The 20,831-nt window shown below is 32.3% G+C and overlaps 2 protein-coding genes across 2 annotated transcripts; both read right to left on the minus strand.

The window, feature by feature from the left end:
• Positions 1-1,232: 1,232 nt before the first annotated feature.
• Positions 1,233-2,168, minus strand: LOC111695937 (histidine-rich glycoprotein-like). Its single transcript, XM_023465415.1, has one exon. The coding sequence runs from the start codon at positions 2,166-2,168 to the stop codon at positions 1,233-1,235; it is 936 nt and encodes a 311-aa protein (XP_023321183.1).
• Positions 2,169-7,848: 5,680 nt separating this feature from the next.
• Positions 7,849-20,004, minus strand: LOC111695933 (ATP-sensitive inward rectifier potassium channel 12). The gene is made up of 9 exons (XM_023465410.1): positions 19,899-20,004; positions 18,749-18,885; positions 18,189-18,258; positions 17,541-17,639; positions 16,620-16,657; positions 12,957-13,032; positions 12,441-12,518; positions 11,587-11,648; positions 7,849-10,821 (listed from the first exon to the last, which is right to left on the minus strand). Exons 1-9 carry the CDS (start codon positions 19,932-19,934, stop codon positions 10,512-10,514), a joined length of 906 nt encoding a protein of 301 aa, XP_023321178.1. The 5' UTR covers positions 19,935-20,004; the 3' UTR covers positions 7,849-10,511.
• Positions 20,005-20,831: the final 827 nt, after the last annotated feature.

Below are 20,831 nucleotides of genomic sequence, written 5' to 3' on the forward strand. Positions count from 1 at the left end.
AATTTTGATAATTCACATAGTGTCCTATGATCAGAATATTTAATTGATTTTTTTTATGTGAAAGATGGATCCCATGTCAGGCTTCGACATCCGTCTTGTGTTTACATTAACGCCTAGTGACAGTACACTGAAGTACAAAAGATGCGTATACCTCTGAAATAACTTTCCTTGCATTAAATCCTTGCATTTACAGAGCTGATCTTTCAAAACCAAGTCTAAACTATGATACCAAATTCAACATGTGGATTCCCCTCCCCTGTTTGTATTTATGAAGTTTTGACGTTTCAAAAATGATTTTTTTTTAATTATTTGAATCCTACCTTTCCTGTGGCTAAGTAATGTCCCTTAAAAACGCTCAAGTTGGTTCAACCTCAGATGTACACAACGGACCACCCTATTGCAAAATTAATAGGGTGGTCGATTGTGTACATCACGATATGTTTACGTATCTAACACTGTACATTTAACCACCCCCAAGAAAGGCGATTACTCTGTATACAAGTGTATATAATTGAATATTAATGTAGACAGTTAGAAAGACACTAAATACGGATTATAAAAACACAATTGTATACTGCAGTACATTCCAGGTCACCTGTTTGTTTGTGTTAATAAATAACGTTCTGGGCACGTTTCGCCTCTTTGATCATCTAATAGATTTCTAATTGTGTTAAAATCCAAAAAAGAATAAAAATTGTCAAATGTTTGCAGTTAACATTGTCAAATTCTCTTTATATAAAGAAAAATTCAAAAATTGATCAATTCCATAAAACCCCCCTGCATCTGATGGGATTATGAGATTAGCTTTAACTCTTCCTTTTCTTTCTCTATGGTTCAACCGTTTTGAAGTTAATTTACCAACAAATAGACCAAATACATATAGATATATACAACACTTTTAGAACCCTTTGCGTCCATCTCTGTACTTTTTCACATTTTTCCGTCGTTAAGTAATTGAGTCTCTTCCACAAACGCTGATATTCTAAGCTCTATATCTTTTTAATCCTATGGCTCTTTACGATCAAATAATTTAAGTTTGAGATATCAAAGGTTTATACCATCAGGTTGCAAAGAAATAGGCCAAAAGGGTTAAAAATTTGAGTTTGTGGCAAAGACTCAATTCCTTTTTGAAGAACGAATTGAAATGCTTAAATATTCTGTTTGTATTAGTTGAACCATGCAAAGTAAAAACGAGTTTAGCTTCCTGTAAAAATTATAAAAAAGATGTTTTGTTAAAGTTGGAGCCNTTCATGTTTTCTAGGATGTGAGTAGTACATGTGTTCATGTTTTCTAGGATGTGAGTAGTACATGTGTTCATGTTTTCTAGGATGTGAGTAGTACATGTGTTCATGTTTTCTAGGATGTGAGTAGTACATGTGTTCATGTTTTCTAGGATGTGAGTAGTACATGTGTTCATGTTTTCTAGGATGTGAGTAGTACATGTGTTCATGTTTTCTAGGATGTGAGTAGTACATGTGTTCATGTTTTCTAGGATGTGAGTAGTACATGTGTTCATGTTTTCTAGGATGTGAGTAGTACATGTGTTCATGTTTTCTAGGATGTGAGTAGTACATGTGTTCATGTTTTCTAGGATGTGAGTAGTACATGTGTTCATGTTTTCTAGGATGTGAGTAGTACATGTGTTCATGTTTTCTAGGATGTGAGTAGTACATGTGTTCATGTTTTCTAGGATGTGAGTAGTACATGTGTTCATGTTTTCTAGGATGTGAGTAGTACATGTGTTCATGTTTTCTAGGATGTGAGTAGTACATGTGTTCATGTTTTCTAGGATGTGAGTAGTACATGTGTTCATGTTTTCTAGGATGTGAGTAGTACATGTGTTCATGTTTTCTAGGATGTGAGTAGTACATGTGTTCATGTTTTCTAGGATGTGAGTAGTACATGTGTTCATGTTTTCTAGGATGTGAGTAGTACATGTGTTCATGTTTTCTAGGATGTGAGTAGTACATGTGTTCATGTTTTCTAGGATGTGAGTAGTACATGTGTTCATGTTTTCTAGGATGTGAGTAGTACATGTGTTCATGTTTTCTAGGATGTGAGTAGTACATGTGTTCATGTTTTCTAGGATGTGAGTAGTACATGTGTTCATGTTTTCTAGGATGTGAGTAGTACATGTGTTCATGTTTTCTAGGATGTGAGTAGTACATGTGTTCATGTTTTGGAAAAAATATGACTATTATCAATATGTGCAGACAAAATTTGACTTCAGACATACTTTAAACTACACTGTTAGCTTGAGTAATTTTACATTATATACAAAATCTTTGATTTGCATCAAAAATCTAAAGAAGCTTTTGAAAACTTAAAAAATCTTCTATGCCTTTGAAATCTTTTAAGGGAGTGTTCGCGAAAAATGAAAGGTGGTATAATTTTATGGCGCAAAATTATCGAAGGTGATCGCTACTAATCTTACTTCTATCTGTTGCGTCTGAAAGAAGAAAATTATTAAAAGCAACTCATTCCGAAGAACGTTAGCGTCCATGCAAATTCAGAAAGTTGCACCATTCGGATTGTAACAAATTCAATTTAATTCCTAACAATTCATTCAGATATTACAACCTTTAATCATCAATATTTTTTCGACGCATTTGTATAAAATTTATATTTTATAATTTTGTATTTGTTTTACTTAAAGCGCCAATTAGTTGGCCGCCAGGTGTCTCTGCTCTCGATGGTCTAAATGATTCCACATGACAGAGACACCTAGTGGAAAAAATCGTCGTTTTAAGTGCATTGTATATAAAACAAATAATAAAATATTATGAAATATAAACTATACGAAAGCGTCGAAACATTATGATCAGTATCATCAGTATCATGAGCATGTGACTCCGTCTGTATCATGTGACCAGTATACTGATCTGCCATTGGTGGGACTTTTGGTCATGTGATACAGACGTATAAATAAATTATTAATTATATCTTTTATAAATGAAAAATTATTAAATGTAAATAATAAATGAAGCAAGTCTAAGTTTCTTACGCTCCTCTGGGATATCGTCGTTTTCAGATTTTGTATAATTTCTCGAGACAGGAACATCAGATAGAACTCTCATGGGTCTCGATCAACTCCTAAACCCTATACCCCCTTTCATTTTTCCTGTACAGTCCCTTTAAAATGAAAAAAAAAAATTCTTAAGTCTTGAAGATGCAAAGAACAAATTAAATTATCATTTAAACAGAAGCTATCGTTTAAACGAAAGAATTTTTCTATTTCTTTAAAAACTAAAATCTGTGTTTAAATCAATTAAAAAAAACCCCGGTTATATTCTTTAAGAACAAACCCATGATAGTTTTGTTCTAAAACCAAACTATTTTCAAACACGAAGTTTTAAGTAATATTTAAAAATCTCGAGGGCGATCTGGCAAACAAGGTGGAGGAGGGGGGGAAGGGTGCGCCCCTTCCCCCCCCCCCACCCTCTCTCTTGGATTTTTGTAAAGAGTGTTTATTATTCCACCCTGTTGCATGATTTTCATCAATAAATTGATCAATTCATTATTTATTCATATTCTTTTATGTATACAAGCTGAATAGAACCTTTTAACAGTTTAAATATAGAATACAACATTTAATATTTAAAGGTTATTTACACAGTAAAAACTGTATCGAATATCGATCTAAATTAGAATTTAAAAGGAAATTTCTAATTTTTTGAAAACTTTCCGTCACTTTTTCCATAAATTCTTAACTCGCTAAAGAATCCGTGTTTTATGACAATTAATTATAATTTTTTTTCAAGAATATTCTGACTAAAAAAATTTTTGTTTGTTTTTATTTTGTCTTCGTTAACGATAGTTAACAAAGGGTCGTCGTTAACGAACATAAAAAACTATCTTCTTTTGTTAACAAAAAAGCGTCGAACTTTTTCAACGATCTTTTTTAAACGATAGTTTTAAAAACGACCGTATCGTTTTAAACCAGAACGATCGTTTTTCAAAAAAGTGAAAACACTCTAGTATCCGATATCGTTAGCACACAATTTTTCAACGAGAAAACCTCATATTTTTCCAAAGGTTTAAAGAGTACCGTTGTGAAACCGTTGTGGAAAGGTAACGTTGGAAAAACTATTCTTTTGATTAATGATAATTTGAAACTAAATTCATTAAATTCGGCCTCAGAGGCCGAATCTAATGAATTTGAGCCGCGTCTCAAATCCGCCAAAAACCGCTTTCAATTGACTGCCGGCTTAAATCTTGAAACATTGAATACGATTTCAAGTGGAACCAACCATATTTGAGTTTCCGCTTAAATTTAAGCAGCGGCTCAAATTCTTTAAATTCGGCCTCAGATCCTCTAAGCGTAATAGACTAAGCTAACCAGAGGCCGACTTTGAAGAATTAAAGCCGCTTCTTAAATTTGAGACGCGACTAGAATATGGTTGGTTTCACTTAAAAATGTATTAAATGTTTCAAAATTTAAGCCAGGGCTCAATTGTAACTGGTTTTTGACGGATTAAAGACCCGGCTCAAATTCATTAAATTCAGACACAGTAATTATAGAAAGATTGAAAGCAACTAAAAGACTAAAAAAGTGCGCATGGGCGCAACACAGGGTACTTCTGCAATATTACCGGAAACAAACTGATAAAAAATTCGTGCCTGAGATCAAATCATTGTAGTCTTTATTTACATTTTTAAGATTTCAGTTAAGATAAGTTCTGCATGCTATATATCAAATAGTAGAAGTTTGAAATGTCAAAGATTTACTTCTTATATTGGAAAGATCCTTGATATAGATTTACGCCGTCATGTTGTAAAGATTTAGCATTATAAAAACTTTAGTTTCGAGAATAATTTAATGCTTGCGCGATAATATGTGTCTAGCAAAATGCTTTAAATTATTCCAAATGTTTTATTTAGATTTATATTGTTTACAAAGAATTCTATCTGATGGGCAATGTTTTATTATATTATAGGCTACATATTGTTTTTATAATGAACCTAGACACTTGCATATATTTATACAATAAATATATTCATATATCTAAATATTTATATATTTATATTTATTTATATATTTATATATTTACACAAGAAATATATTCATATATTTATATACTTTTGTATTTATATATTTATATATTGATAATAGTATGAGAATAGTTTATTAATATTAAGAATACAAGCATAAACATAAATTAACAGAATTGATCAGTAGATAGTAGATACATAGAGTGATAGAGAATGGCGATGTTCGTTTTATTTTATTTTAAGGTTCTAATGGTACTCCAATGGTATTCCAATGGTACGGTACTCCACTAGTATTTGTCTATTTCTCCTAGACCAATGATACTACAATGTGACAATAATTTGGGTCGTTTTTATTTATTTTAAGGTTTTTGAACTTTGAAAGGTTAATGTTTTACAAATATACAAAAATAAGAATTGTTTTTACTAAAATTTGATTTTCTTAATCTAGATACGACAAGTTTTAACCCTGAGAGAATAAAGATAAAAAATTGTTTTTGGACAGTTTCTTCCCTCGATATTTTTCTTTGAATAAAAAGTCGAAAAACCTCAAAAAATTAGTACAAGGAAATTTAAATACATTTTTAATTGATTTTTAAATGAATTTATGTTCTAGCAGGACAAACAGATGTCTTAAATCTTACATTACTCTCAGTCAGCTATGAAAGTGCATAAAAATTAAAATTAAAATTAGTTTTTTATCAAGCAAATTATGTTATTTTTAAAGCATATTTTTTTCAATTTCTGTGCCAAAAAAGTTATTTTCAAATTTATTGATATTTTTTCTGGCAAACCAAAAAATAACTCTTCTTAGTTCTACATTCAGTCGTCTCTACGTTTGTTCGCTTGAAAATAGTATAATTATAAACATTATTTGGAATAGCCACATTCAGGGGAGTAGTCAGGAATTTTTCCAGAGGGGGCCTTACATTTTGCACCCGTTGGGGCCTGAAAACCCCCTGAAATACATAGATTGCACTAGTCCAAGGGGGCTTAGCCCACATAGCACCCTCCTGCCTACGCCTCTGGCCACATTCCACTATGACAGAAGGAGGAGGTCAAATTTACGTGATATTACTGGTAGGACTTTGTGACCTCATGACTTTCGCAAGTACATGAAAAGCAAATTCATTTGGTTTCATTTACATAAAAAATCGAAACATTTTCATCTATCTAACAGCTCTTAAATCAGAGGAGATAAGATTTCGATACAACGTAAAATTTAAAGTAAAACATTTCCCTGAAGGGAATTGCCCTCTAAATCCGAAAGATTTCAAGTAGAAACATTTTTGAGAGAAATATTCTAAAATGTATTTGTAATAAATTAATTTTAGGTAGACATAGCGAATATAATTTATCACAGATGATAATAAGTACAGAACTCATTGTCTACACAGTTCATCGAGTGCACTGCATACACGTAACACTATTCAGTATTCTAAAGAAAAACAAATACATCAAAAGTTTAAATTAGAGACACTAGGGGGGGGCATCACTATTTCTAGGGATGGGCAAATCTCGTTTCTAAAAAGAATTTTTTTCTGGTAACGATGTCCAAAAATAATGCGTCAATTCGTTTCAAGCGAATTTCAAAACAAACAAAAAACAAGAAATCGTTAGGGAAGTTTTTCAAATTGTTAGTTTTCAACACGATTACATCGAATTGTAATTGTAATTTATTTAAATAAAAAAAGGTTTCATTTCAAAAATGTAATCGAAGTCGTTTTTAAAAATCTTTTTGAAAATCGATGCAAATAATGAGGCAGAACAAAAATTGTATATCATCAATTAAAAGAGAAAAATTTACGATTAAAATTTAATTTAACAAAATGAAGGTTTCCTTCATTTAAGATGCATTTTGTCGCTCAGGGACTGTATATGTAATTTTAAGTGACTCCGTATTTTCAACGAATGTACCAAATTGGCTGACATTTTTTAGGAAACCCATGGATGCACGGGTAGCAAAACAAACAAAATTTGGCATTTTTTTTTCTTCAAAAATTCTTTTTTCTTTAATTCAATAGTTTTTCATAATTGAAAATTCTTTTCAAGTGTTTCTGAAATGCCACGGGCAACGCCGGGCACTCATGACATAATTGTAAACTGTAAAATTGTCAGTTACTACATAATTCAATAATTTATATTTGAAAATTAGTTTCTTAATAAGCACGTTATTTAAATTCTTTCTACAAAAGCCAGTAATTTTTGTCTTTTATTTCTTTTAGTTTGTTTTGAAAGTGGTGAAAAATGTTAAACTTATGTTGAATTAAATACAATATCTAATATTTTGTTAATATAAGGGATATGATTAAAATTACTATTTCTAATTTTATGCGATTACATTTTTATATATATTTATAAATATATTTTATGTTTACAGTTTACGGAGATAAAAAGAGAATTAACATATTTACAGATCTATTAAAGTTATGCTACACTACTCTATCATATATTTAATATTTATTTTAGCTTAAAGGGACTGTTATCATAATTTAAAGTGTCCTCCTCTGCTAAGAGCTGAGTGCCCGATTAACAATGGTACCCTTTACATACTGTGTAGAGAAAGAGAAAGAATATCATAGTTTTTTTTTAATTCACGTACCGTTGATAATCGAGCCATTCTTTTTAAAAATAGATACCTACTTGAAATCACGCCAACAGTCTCTTTAATAGCACGCAAGGGTATAAAGTTTTCGAAAATTTTAATAAATTATATATTTACAATCAAATTGTTCAGACCTCTCCCTAAATATGCACATTGCTTTAAATCGTGTTAAACTTATGCCTTGGTTTTCTCATGTCAGCATTCACAATAATTGGATCTTTTTTAACTTTATATGATTTTATTTTATGATACTGGTGGTGGTGGTGGTGAGGGGGGGGGAGTCGTAAATGTAACGAGTAGAACATTAACTCTAATTTTCTAATTCCTGTAACTTTGCTACCTTTGATAATTTAAACTTTGACTGTTTGATCTTGCAGAATTTCAACTGAGCAAAGTCTACATTATCAGGTCACAAAATATAAGGATTAAGCAAGTACAGTTTGAGCCGAGTGTTCAGTTTATTTTAATAAAAACTCTTATTATACTCCACTAGTGTACTTCTATTATACTCCACTAGTACTCCTATTGTACTCCACTAGTGTGCTCCTATTATACTCCACTAGTGTACTCCTATTATACTCCACAAGTGCACCCCTATTTAACTACACTAGTGTACTCCTATTGTACTCCACTAGTACTCCTATCATACTCCACTAGTGTACTCCTATTATAGTCCACTAATATTCCTATTATACTCCACTAGTGTACTCCTATTATACTCCACTAGTACTCCTATTATACTCCACAAGTGTACTCCTATTGTACTCCATTAGTACTCCTATTATACTTTACTAGTACTCCTATTATACTCCACTAGTGTACTCCTATTGTACTCCACTAGTACTCCTATTATACTCCACAAGTGCTCCTATTTTAGTCTTATGCTACTCTAATAGCAATCAAATGGTACCCTAATGGTACTACAATGGAACTACAATGATACTATAATGGAACTGCAATGGAACTACAATTGAAATTTAATGATACTCATGTTTCTCCAATTAAACTACTACTGGACATTGTAATGCTACTTTTGAAGTACCATTTTAGTACCACCAATGGTACTTCATTAATACTCCACTGCATACTCTTATATAACTCCAATAGTACTCCAATCGTACTTTATTAGTATTCAAATGGGACTCCATTGGTACTTCAATGGTTCTCCATTGGTACTCCAATGGTACACCAATGGTACTCCAATGGAACAACTCATGGCTTTCCAACGGTACTCTAATGGTACTCCAATGGTACTCCAATAGTACTCCTATGGTACTCCAATGGAACACCTTATGACTCTCCAATGGTACTCCAATGGTACTTGAATGGTATTCCAATGGTACTCCAATGGTACTCCAATGGTACTCCAATGGTAAATGATAAATATCTCCTACTGGACTCCTATTTTCCTCCCAATTATATTCCCTGTAGAATGTGAAGGAAATGTTGGACTATTAAAGTTAAGATGCCAGCAGCAGTGAGAGCATAAATTCCGATCAAAGCCAATATATCTTGTGGACAAACACTGTTCTTAAAGGGACTCTTGACAGTATTTTAAGTGGTTCTAAATTTAAAGAGTCACATGCCCTGATCCCAAATGTACAATTACATTTACAACCTTTATATGAATTACAATGATTTGGTTTTGTTCATATCTTAAAAAAAGATCAATTTTATTAATTTCCTTCGTATTCTGCTGAATCAGTCTGAAACCACAATAGAAAACTATCAATTTTCAGGTGACAAATTGTATTTTTATAATTTTTACACATGAAACGTTTTAAAGATTCTCATTGAAAATAAAGCATGGCACTTCTTTAAATGCATGATTCTAACTTGAAATACAGTTAACAGTCTCTTTAAATCTTCATGGTAAACATAAAATGATGACAAAAGCATGTCAAAAAAAAAACTATTAGTAAAAATAATGTAATAATGGTGAATATAGCAGATGAAGAAAAAGTGCACAAATAAAATTAAGAAATTGAGTCTTTCCAAAAACTCTGATTTTCTTATCCTTTTCAACTTGACATTTCAACTTAGATTATTTGGTGTTAGGTTAGATCCCCAGTGCAACTTCCCCAGTCACAACTTCCCCGAGACATCTTCCCCAACAGCAATTTCCCCAACAACCAATTTCCCCAACAACAATTTCCCCAATTACTAATTTCCCCAACAGCAACTTCCCCAACAACCAATTTCCACAACAACAATTTTCCCAATCACTAATTTCCCCAACAGCAACTTCCCCAACAACTATTTCCCCATGCAGTAAAATATCAAATATTTCCGTTTTTAACATTATTCCAATGAACAAATGCGCAATTTTAAAATAAAAATTCGCAACTTTTTGAATGTGAAAAAATCAGTTGGATTAGAGTCGACAATTTTGGCAGTTTATACACTGTCCTCGAAGAAGAGAAATGTTCTGGTGGATCCCAATAAGTATGAGTACAACCTACAATCAATGTCAAGGGACAAATCTAAATCATTCTGAAACTGTGTGGAGAAAAGGAAACATTCAAAATGTGTAGCAACAGCCGTTGTGAAGGAGTCTGATAACTGTTGGGGAAATTAAGAATTTTACTGCATGGGGAAATTGGTGTTGGGGAAGTTGTTATTGGGGAAATTAGTGACTGGGGAAGTTAGAGTTGGGGAAATTAGCGGTTGGGGGAAGTTGCTGCTGGGGAAATTCGTGACTGGGGAAGTTAGTGTTGGGGAAATTAGCGGCTGGGGAAATTTCTGTTGGGGAAGTTGTGACTGGGGAAATTGTGTTGGGGAAGTTGTGCTGGGGAAATGACCTAACACCGATTATTTTACATAAAGGAAATATCCAAGGTCTACGACGTGGGTTGCAAAGATTGAATTCCTTGTCCTAAATAAGAATCTCTGAGGGGAAAGGTCTGAACTGTGGCTGTTATGATTCTTCGAAAGTAAATATTTCTGCCTGAGTTCGATATTTATTAGAATCGGTTCTTTGTTCATCTAGCAATCCAATACTTTCATTCACTCTCTCACATTCATCATCAATAACATCATTCGTCAATTTTTTCTCCTGCTCCGGTTCCAGCTCCTGATCAATCTGCTCAGCAGATGGAGCAGCTTGTTCAGCAGAAAGAGCAGTTGGTTCTGCAGAAAGAGCAGCTTGTTCAGCAGAAAGAGCGGTTGGTTCTGCAGAAAGAGCTGCTTGCTTTAATTTGTTTTCCTCCCACTCTTTACTGCTACACCTTCAATATGGAAATATTCACTTTGTCGCATCAATTATAAATATTGAACTACTTTAAACAAACTGCTTTAATGCTAATCAAATAAGCGTTAAATTCTGTTTCATTATATATTTTGCATGTCTGTCTGTCTGCTTGTTTCTGTCGATTGGGCCTAAGTTTTGTGTGGGACCTCACATGACCCCAGGGAAAGTTTTTTCATTCTCCTATTATTTAAGATTTTCGAAAAGTTTTTAAAATAAAAAATACAAACTCGCAACATTTTTTTTTTTTTAATCGAAGAGAAAATGTTGAAGGATTGAACAATAATTAAAAGTTTATCGAGAAAATGGGCGCGAAGCGACCTGATAGCATAGTACTGTTAATTGTAGTAACCAGAAATGATGTTTCCAAATAAGTAATATTTATGATAATGTATAATGTATAATGTAATATTTTTGTTGGTAAAGCAAACAACAACATATATATCTTTTACTCGTTATTCTAATAAACTTAAATATTTGTACTCGAATGAACAAGTTTGTGCAATGCACAAGAGTTTAAGAAAAGACGACACACTATGAACATTTAAAAAATAAAAATCGATGAAGATTTTTCAACGTTTATCTTGCAAAAATATTACAGACACATCATGCAAAATATTCTTTATATATCTTAGCGGACGTCACTTGTCTCGTACAACGCTAATTCTTAATAGACGATTACTAATTAGTCACTTAATTAAAATGTTTATTGGGACACCCTGTACTGCTTAGTGTATATATATACCTGGGCGTTTTATCCTGAACAAACTTATTGAGCGCTGTTAAGGAAACGGCGTACTTTGCAACCTTTTTGGAGAGGTCAATAAAAACTTGATTTCTGATGACATTATAATGAAGAAAACAACTTTGAGACAGTAAAGGAATTGAGTCTTGGCCACAAACTTAAATTTTCTACGACATTGGGAGTTTATGGCAAAGAAAACTTCTTCGGGAGGGGGTGCAGGGCCGCCATAAGCCCCGCAAAATTGTCTCCAAGTATCTTATTCGCAGATAAGTATTTAAAATGACCTGTCGCTACCACTAAACGTTAGAATAGATATCATAGAAGTAATAGATAACATTGTTTAAAGAAAATATATTTAATCTTTAAATAGTTTTGCTGTGTTTTCTTGAATATCCAAAAAATATTGCATAACTATTAAAATATTAAATTTTTTAAAACATTACTTCAATAATATGTATTCTAAAGGGGTAGCGCCAGGTACTTTAAAATACTCAGTTGCGAATACGTAGGCTTGGAGCCCAATTTGCTGGGGTTATGGCGGCCCTGCACCCCTTCCCTCGTACTGCGGCTTGGTTGCAGCTTACCTTTCATTTTCAGAAGCTACACAATATATGCAGAATACAATTATGAACAGTGGTTATATCAATACAATAGGAACGACTTGATAAAAATTGAAATCAAAAGTCGTCTTCATTTTATTGATATAATGGCCTACCACTGCAAGTAGTACACAATTTTCTGCTCAGATTGGCAAAATATCTTTTAAATTTGTTTACAACAACAACACGGTAGTTTTTTTCTTTCTATTTTGGATCATGAGAGGTTGCGTGATCTGTACTTTTATTGACCCCTGCCTGCTTGTCGTAGGATACACAGCAGTGCTCGAACCTGTACCCCCAGACTATCTCATTAGGTAAGTAGGAAGTTCGAACCTAAAAATTCAATCTTAAATCATAGATTTTTTATTAGTGTATTTATTTTTAATCCAATTTCTGGTGATGGTTTCCATGGGGGGGGGGGGAACTGCATACTGCCTGAATATATGCTTTTTTCTATGCAAAACTTAATTTCCATTCAGACCAACTTCAGAATATTGAATTTTAATTTGATATTTTATAGCTTTAGTATAGCTCAAAATGAAGTGAAAGCGAAGTTGCACATTTTTCTTTTATCAAAAATAATTTTTTTTTTTGCATATTTAAATTGCACAGCCCAGGATACATTAGAGATAGGGGTAACAAATGACATATTTATAGTTGATATTATCTATGTAATTTTCTGGAGATGGGTTTTCCTGTTCAAACATTTTGGTCGGCGATAGAAATTTTAAAATCAAAATTAGATAATTAGTAAGAATAAATATTCTTTACCTGAATAGTGTTCCCAGTTTCTGGTGTAATACCCTCCATTGTGAGAATAATTTCAAACTGTTTCTGTCCAATATCTCTGGATATGCAACCATTTTCATGTCATATTAGTTTAAAAGTCACTAGTCTAGTCTTTACCGTACTGAACCTTCTAGTGTGCCCAGTATGTGGTTCACAGTACCCGTATTTAGTGTACCCAGTATGTGGTTCACACTACCTGCGTTTAGTGTACCCAGTATGTGGTTCACACTACTTGCGTTTAGTGTACCCAGTATGTGGTTCACAAATCAAATTTCAAAATCAAATTTCCAGGCCACAGTTCAGTATTTTCAACTACGTTTTTGCAAATATCACATAGAAAGAACTCCTTATCTCTGGGCTATAAATCTGACGGGTTTTATGACACTTCCTCTAATTTATTTAGAAGATATTTTGATTTGCGACCCGAAAAAGAAATTTGCAAAAATAATGCAAACTCAAATTTTCGACACAAACTCAAATTTTCTATTTCCGATATCTTTGCAACCAGATGGTGTAAACCTTTGATATTTTAAACTTAGATTATTTGAGCTTACAGAATTCATCGTTTTAAATAGCTAAGGTCTAAAACGTTGTTGCAAAGTTGCTTTCCAGGTCAAATTTCCAGGTCACATCTTAAGGTCAGATCTAAATACTTAATTAATAGGTCACATTTAAGGTCAAAACTAAAGTTCAGCATTTTTTCAACTGAATTTTTGCTAATATCACTAAGAACCCCTCTCTGATCTATAAGATATTTTGATCTACAACCCAAAACACTAATTATTTTGTTCTTCTAAAAATGTTTGGATAAAACTGTTAAAAGTCCTGACAATTTATTTAAATTTAAAGAATGAAGCATCTAAATTGTAAATTGTAGAATCTAGCATTTAGACACAAATTGCTTCATGAGACTTAAAGGGAATTAGAAAGAAAATTTGTCTGCTGAAACAAACGATGTTATTATACATTATGTAAGTAGAAATGCATAATTTTCCAGTTTCTTATTGATAAATGATTTTATTTTATGTCTGCATTTAACCCTAAAAAATCTAAAAACATAAATTCTTGTTTTGTGTTTTTAAAATTCCATGTGCATAGGGCCAGGCACATTATTCCTTTTTTGTTAAATGTTAGATAGATTTTTATAACAGATGGCTTTCAACTTTTCAAATCTTTTTGTGTCTGAACAGAATACTTATTAACATTTAAAAACATTTATTTTCCCAAACTCTCTTACTATAATTCGATTAAAGGTTTTGTTAGGCATAAAAATACTCAAAATTGCCTGTGCGTTATTCTTATATCAAGAATTCTTCTTGTTTTTTAATGATAATATAATTAGGGTTCTTTTTGTTTTAAAACGGATTTTCTATTCATTTGAAAAAAATAAAAATTTAGTCCCTTTTCCTAGACCCTCAGACAATCCCAGCTGCCCATGCAGTTCTAGCAAAAAAAGTCTATTTTTAATATTTTTATAATTTTTATACAAAAATGCTGTTTTTTGGAATTTAAGACCAAAGCCTGTCATGATATAAGTGATATTAGTAATATTTGATCAATAAAGTATGATAGAACATATTTAAAAATAAACAGTTACTTAGGATGAGATCATGAGCCTCTATCGGTAACTTAAATTTAGCAAACTGTTAACAAGCCGATTAAAAAAAGGCCCAATAGTGCCCAGTCTTTTAAGGCATAAGAATTTCTTACATTCCTCAAGAATCTTCTAATATTCCTTTGAGTGGAATTAGTTTTTCAAACTTTTGATATTTGAAAATGAATTTAATAGGATAAAAGAAACAGCTAAAAGGTTCTTTGTAGAGAATATCTTTCAGAGAGATAGAGAGAGTGAGAGAGAGAGCGAGAGAGAGAGAGTGAGAGAGAGAGTGAGAGAGAGAGTGAGAGAGAGAGATTTTAACGTAATATGAAGTCCTTCTTCCTTGATAGAGAGGTTCGTCCAATTCACAAAGGCACTCTAAACAGCTTTATATTTATAGTATATGAATTAGATATTTATGTGTTTTGTTTCAAGCCAAACAAATTTGTTAAATTTGACTATTGTGTATGAGCGAACCTTGGATCCTTGAATATAATCAACACTATCAACGTTCGTTCATCAAACGTAAAACTAACTACGTAAACATGGAGGGGGGGTTGTGGAGGCTAAGCCCCCCTGGATTGTGTATGTAGTTATATTTACTTCCAATACTTATATTGTGCTTCACCATTTTGACAACTGTCTATCTCCCCCATGTAAAAAAATGAATCTCGAGTGGGCAAATAGTGTGATAGTATGCCAATAAAATATTTTATTCAACTTTGGTTGAACTGTTATCCCACATTTTTACCCGCAACTTCATCATCCTCAAGATAGAAACTTTCTTATTTGTCCAAACTTCCCACGTCAAAAGTGTCTTGCAAATGTCGTGGATTTTCTTGTATTTTTTTCCGCACATCTCAAAGTTAAATCAAAATTTCTATTGAGCACTAAAAAATCTAATCCATAAGCTTAGGAGTAAAAAATTGAATTTACACTTGAACAAGAATGAAAAATATTCTAGCAACAAACATTTTTTTCTCCAGTAACAACAGTTAGTTGGATTTTGAATATCTATTTATTCAATCAAAGTGAGCCTGTAATTGATATAACTTTAAGAATTATTGAATAAACTCATTTCAATTTCACTAATGAAATATGTTTTTATATTTTATACTAATCTAAAATTTAAAATGCCCCTTATCTTCTGACTTACAAAAAAGAAACCTAAAATTGTCAGTAAATGGGCAACATGAATTCTTTCAAAATTGAATAAATATCCGGCCCTCCAATCTAAACAAGATAAGGATGAGATTAGCAGAGGTACATCACTATTCACAAACTGTGAGGGTTAGTTTCGGACATTACTCTAGTTTATGTACTAACCCAGCATAATGATCTGTTTAGTATTTATAGAAGGGGTTAAAGAACTTAAAGTTAGTTCTATCTGGTGATGGATCCTTTCCACTTTTTCGAAAAACGATCGTATATTGTTTAAACGCCAAAGAAAAATCGATTTTTTAAAGCTATCGTTTTTTAAAACATCGTTTTTTTAAACTATCGTTTTTTAAAAACTGTATTTTTCAAAAAATACAGTTTTTAACGACTGTTAACAACCATTGACGACGACCCTTTATTAGGAAACGTTAACGACCTTTTAAAGAGAAAATACATTTTAAGTTGGAAAATCCGTGACCAGAAAACATTCTGGTTATTTGTCTCAATAAGAAAAACCATTTAAGACAACTTTCATATTCTTATCTTCCTGAAAAAAGTTGAAATTTATTGTCATGAAACTCAGAATCATTAGCGTAAATACAAAAGAAACGATTATTTCTAAAACTACTATCGTTTTTCGTTTAAAAAACCCGATCATATTTTTAAAAAGTTTTTTGAAAGTTCAAAACGAGTGGTTTGTTTTCAAAAATGCTCACATTTCTTTATGTACAAAATCGGCCATGTTTTTATCCTTTACAATAAACTATACAGCAGCAATAGTATCTTCATTTGTGGTAGTTGTGCTAGTTCTAATTATGCTTTTAAGCGAGTGAAAGATACTCAATTGATTGAGACAAATATTACTCATAATAATGACTGGAAAAGGTTTCCTAGCAGACATCTCCCACAACGGTGAATCTTCGTCTATCTAAACATCATCAATTTTGATTATAATCTTTATATAAATTAATCCACTTGTAAATTGGGCAAAATAAATAATTGCAAGAAACCCAACATTTCTTTCCACAAACTACAAAATTTTTGTAATTTGTAAATATTATAATTGCAATATTTCGATCAATTTTTTAAATTTTTTTTCTTCCAGTGCAGTTGTGGACGTGTTCTCAAGAAAACCAATATTATAGTTGATTGAGAAGGGATGCTGAAGGAGGGAAGGGAGGCAACCCGCACTCATGTATAGCTTTCGACCCGCAAATTATGTTATATAATGGAGGTGCGGTAGCACGCTCATTCAGGGTCTTTTTACTTAAACCTTTTAATATTATGTGCTCTGGCCGGAAGTACAAGGATCGTACTTTTCTTAAAATTCTTGCCCCATGAAATCAAGATGTGAGTTGCTATGTTGATGCTTACCAATTAAAATAAAATTTAAAGATAGCTGCCATGAACTCTTTGAATATTTGAATTATTTGGATTATAATTTGAAAGCAAAAAAAAACTATTCCACACAGCTGAAATAAGCTAAAAGTGGGTTAGGGTAGGTCAAATTGGCCATAGATGATAAGCTGGGTACTGTAAAAAGTCTGGCTGCGCCGTCAAAGTTGAAACCCAGCTGGCATAGGATAGGATCAGACCGGTACATGCCGCGCATCACTAAGGACGATCAAATTGACCCTGTCACAAATCATTTTTGTGACGTCATTTGCGGGTTGGAAGCTCTACAGTTGTGTGGTTTCCCCCCCCCCTCTGTGGAGTGGTGAGTAGAAAGATCTAGTGTATATTTGATTAAGTATAATATTATCTTCCTTTCAATCCAAGTTTTCTCAATAATTTATAAAATTGATGGATTCCTTGTGAGAAACGGTGATGGGCCAAAACATTTGGAAGAAATCTTGAGTTCCATCCAGTTCTGTACCAAACTCCATTCTCTCTAGATGATAGGGGATCTCCTAGAAAAATGGGACATTTTATAGATGGGAGCTTTTAGATAAAAGGACATTTTTTAGTTGGGAGTATCTAGGTAATATGATTTTTAATAGATGTAATCTCTTATATATAGATAGATTGGACATTTGATCTATAGTTAAGGCGAAATAATATTACAATATATATATAGTATATTTTAGAGATAGGAAATTTCAAAGCTGGAACATTTCTTACAAAGGAAATTTTATACATTCAGAGATACACAAGACATTACAAGTCAAGTTATTTCCCATGTTTAACAATGTTCAACATCTTGCACTATTAGTCCTATATCTTAAATAGCGTAGAAAGTTAGTTAGTTTCAATGAAATTTCATATGGCTTTATGAAACAAATAAGACTTTTACACCTAACCCTACGTGTAATTTAAACAATTTGATCTAATAGAATTCATAGTTTGAAATATCAAAATTCTACGACAAATTGAGTTGTAAAGATGTAGGGATTAGAAGATTAGAATTTGTGACAAAACTCAAAAATCTAAAATAAGAATTAATAAAAAGTATAAAATACCTCTCCCTCATCGGTAACTTCTTTTTTAACCATCTGACCAGATATGTGAGACTCTAGAAGATGGGTGGGTCTAAATATTTAAACAGTATTATGCATTTTCAATCCTGTGTATCCTGTATCCTGAATCCTGTATCCTGTATCCTGTATCCTGTATCTTGTATCCTGTATCCTGTACCCTGTATCCTGTATCCTGTATCCTCTATCCTGTATCCTGTATCCTGCATCCTGTATCCTGTATCCTGTATCCTGTATCCTGTATCCTAAGTACAAAAACAGATATCATATTTTAAGCTTTTAAATAAATGGCATAAAATAGTTAGTTGTTGAATTAAAAATTAATATGTTTACAAATATTTCAGTCAGAGAACAAAGTGGTAAAGTGTTCCCCGATAACTGTGGAATAGGAAGACGATATAAAAGCTATTTTGTATGGTGTTAGGTATTTCCTAAAAACTTTTTTTCCGAAGGGTTTGGTTAGGCCTTCCGAGGTGAACACAATTTCCGTGTTTCATTTTCAATCGTCTTCCTATTCCACTGTTTTTTAATCCAATTGTACGAACCTGAGATCCCCTATTCGGCACACCAAGAACAAGGAACCGTTCCTGAGCGTGATCAAGGCATTCTTGCTGAACAAGATCGTCTCTGCTCGCATTGTGGGTTTAGTGAACTTAGCAAATACTATTCCAGCCATACATGCCTAGACAATAAGGGACAAGCTTAAAGGGACTGTAGACTGAACTTCAAATGATCCTTAATTACAAGAAAAGTATTTCCTATTCAAAACTGTTTCCTGCACTTTGATCTTGGATGATTGTGAAATCATCTTTTTTGTATCGAAAAATTAATTATTTTCAATTGTAGTTAGTCTATAAAATTGACTTGCTGAAGGAAATTGTCATTAATATTGTTCTCAAAAATCGGTTTAAAGGGTACGAAAGTGAATCGGACGGGACAATTTGTAAATGCAGGGACGTTTAAAGTTATGTACACAGTCCCTTTAAGTAATAAAGGCACTAAATTTACTGTATAAGACTACAATGACAACCTGAAAAATCTTTCAATAAAATCAACTGAAAGTTGAACGAAAATGCCTTGATATACCTTATTTTTGTTTAGATTAAATGTGTACTGCAGTCTCTGGGAAAAACGTAAACAAAGGAATTGAGTTTTTGCCACAAACTCAAATCTTCTAATCTCAATATCTTTGCAACCTGATGGTGTAAACCTTTGATATTTCAAACTTAGATTAGTTTATCTATAAGTATTTATAGTTTGAAATATCTAATGTCTACGACATTGGGTTACAAAGATATAGAGATTTGAAAATCAAAGTTTGTGGCAAAAACTCGACTCCTTTAGTCTTTCCTAGGCCGAGTTTGCTAATATTCCTCAAAAAAACGTCAGTTCATTTGTTTTTAAAGTAAAATAAAATTTTCTATATCATGTTATCCAAACTACTCAAACAGCTACAGACTTCACAGACTAGGCTAATCTAACGTTTGTTGACTACTATTTCAATAACTTAACCGAGTGACTACTCCTAGAAATATTTATTCTACTGACTACTACAATAAATTTCTACCCTAATGACTACTCCTAGAATTATTCACCTTAATGACTAATCCTAGAACTTAGATATCTACTCCTGGAATAATTTGCTTTAATGACTACTCCTGGGTTACATACCAAGATGAATATTTCTGAGATTACCTGAATGACAACTCCAACGATTGCCTGGATGGACATAACTATAAGAGCACCAGAACATTGTTCAGTCGTAGCCCGGACACCATAACTAGAATAGTAAATAAATAAACAACATTGTTTTTCTTTACTCCTATATACATTGTAAAAAAAACACTGTAACTGAAGGGAATGTAAGCGTAATTTCAAGTGTTTGATTTAAAACCTTAATCTGATCTTAATGTGGAGGCTAACGTCATTTTCCGAATTTCAATTTCAATTCTCCAGTTTTTCCTAAAAGCAAGAAATACGCAAGTCACTTTTGCACAGAAACCACAAAGGAAAATAATTAGTTTTTAAAAACTAAAACATTGAGTTCTATTTTATACTTGATCAGTCTAAACTTTTAGAATTTATATATTGGGCATTGTCGTCTTCGTATGTAGGGTAACTTGAAATTACGCCAATGTGTTATGAACCGAATTCATGAAAGCCTAGTAACGTGGTATTTATTTCTCAACCTCCTTTTACTAATGATTCTTAAACAATATATGATCACAAAACTAATTTCCCAGTGAACTGATTTCATGAACATATCATATCTACTCAAAACTATACTACAATATGCGCCCTAGTATAAAGCTNCCCAATGTTTCCTTCTATATATTAAATCTCAAATGTGGATTGAGAATGATAAACTTTTTAATTTAAGCCTCAGAAATTAATAATGAAAGACTGAAGTCTAACTTTCCTTACTGTTGAGATAAGTCGTCAAAAGTTTTCGTTCCAAAGCAAAATTTGATTTCAAATTGAGACAATCAAAATTTACTGAATAAAATTTGTTGTTAGGATGTTTGAATTTAAAAAAAACATTTGTTGTCTGTTTTTGTTCAAATTTAGTAACATAAAAATATTTTATTTTGCTACTTAAAGGGGCTGTAAAGGAAAAATGAAAGGGGG

Source organism: Eurytemora carolleeae, unplaced genomic scaffold (genome assembly GCF_000591075.1).
Source record: "Eurytemora carolleeae unplaced genomic scaffold, Eaff_2.0 scaffold162, whole genome shotgun sequence".
Classification (NCBI taxonomy): domain Eukaryota; kingdom Metazoa; phylum Arthropoda; class Copepoda; order Calanoida; family Temoridae; genus Eurytemora; species Eurytemora carolleeae.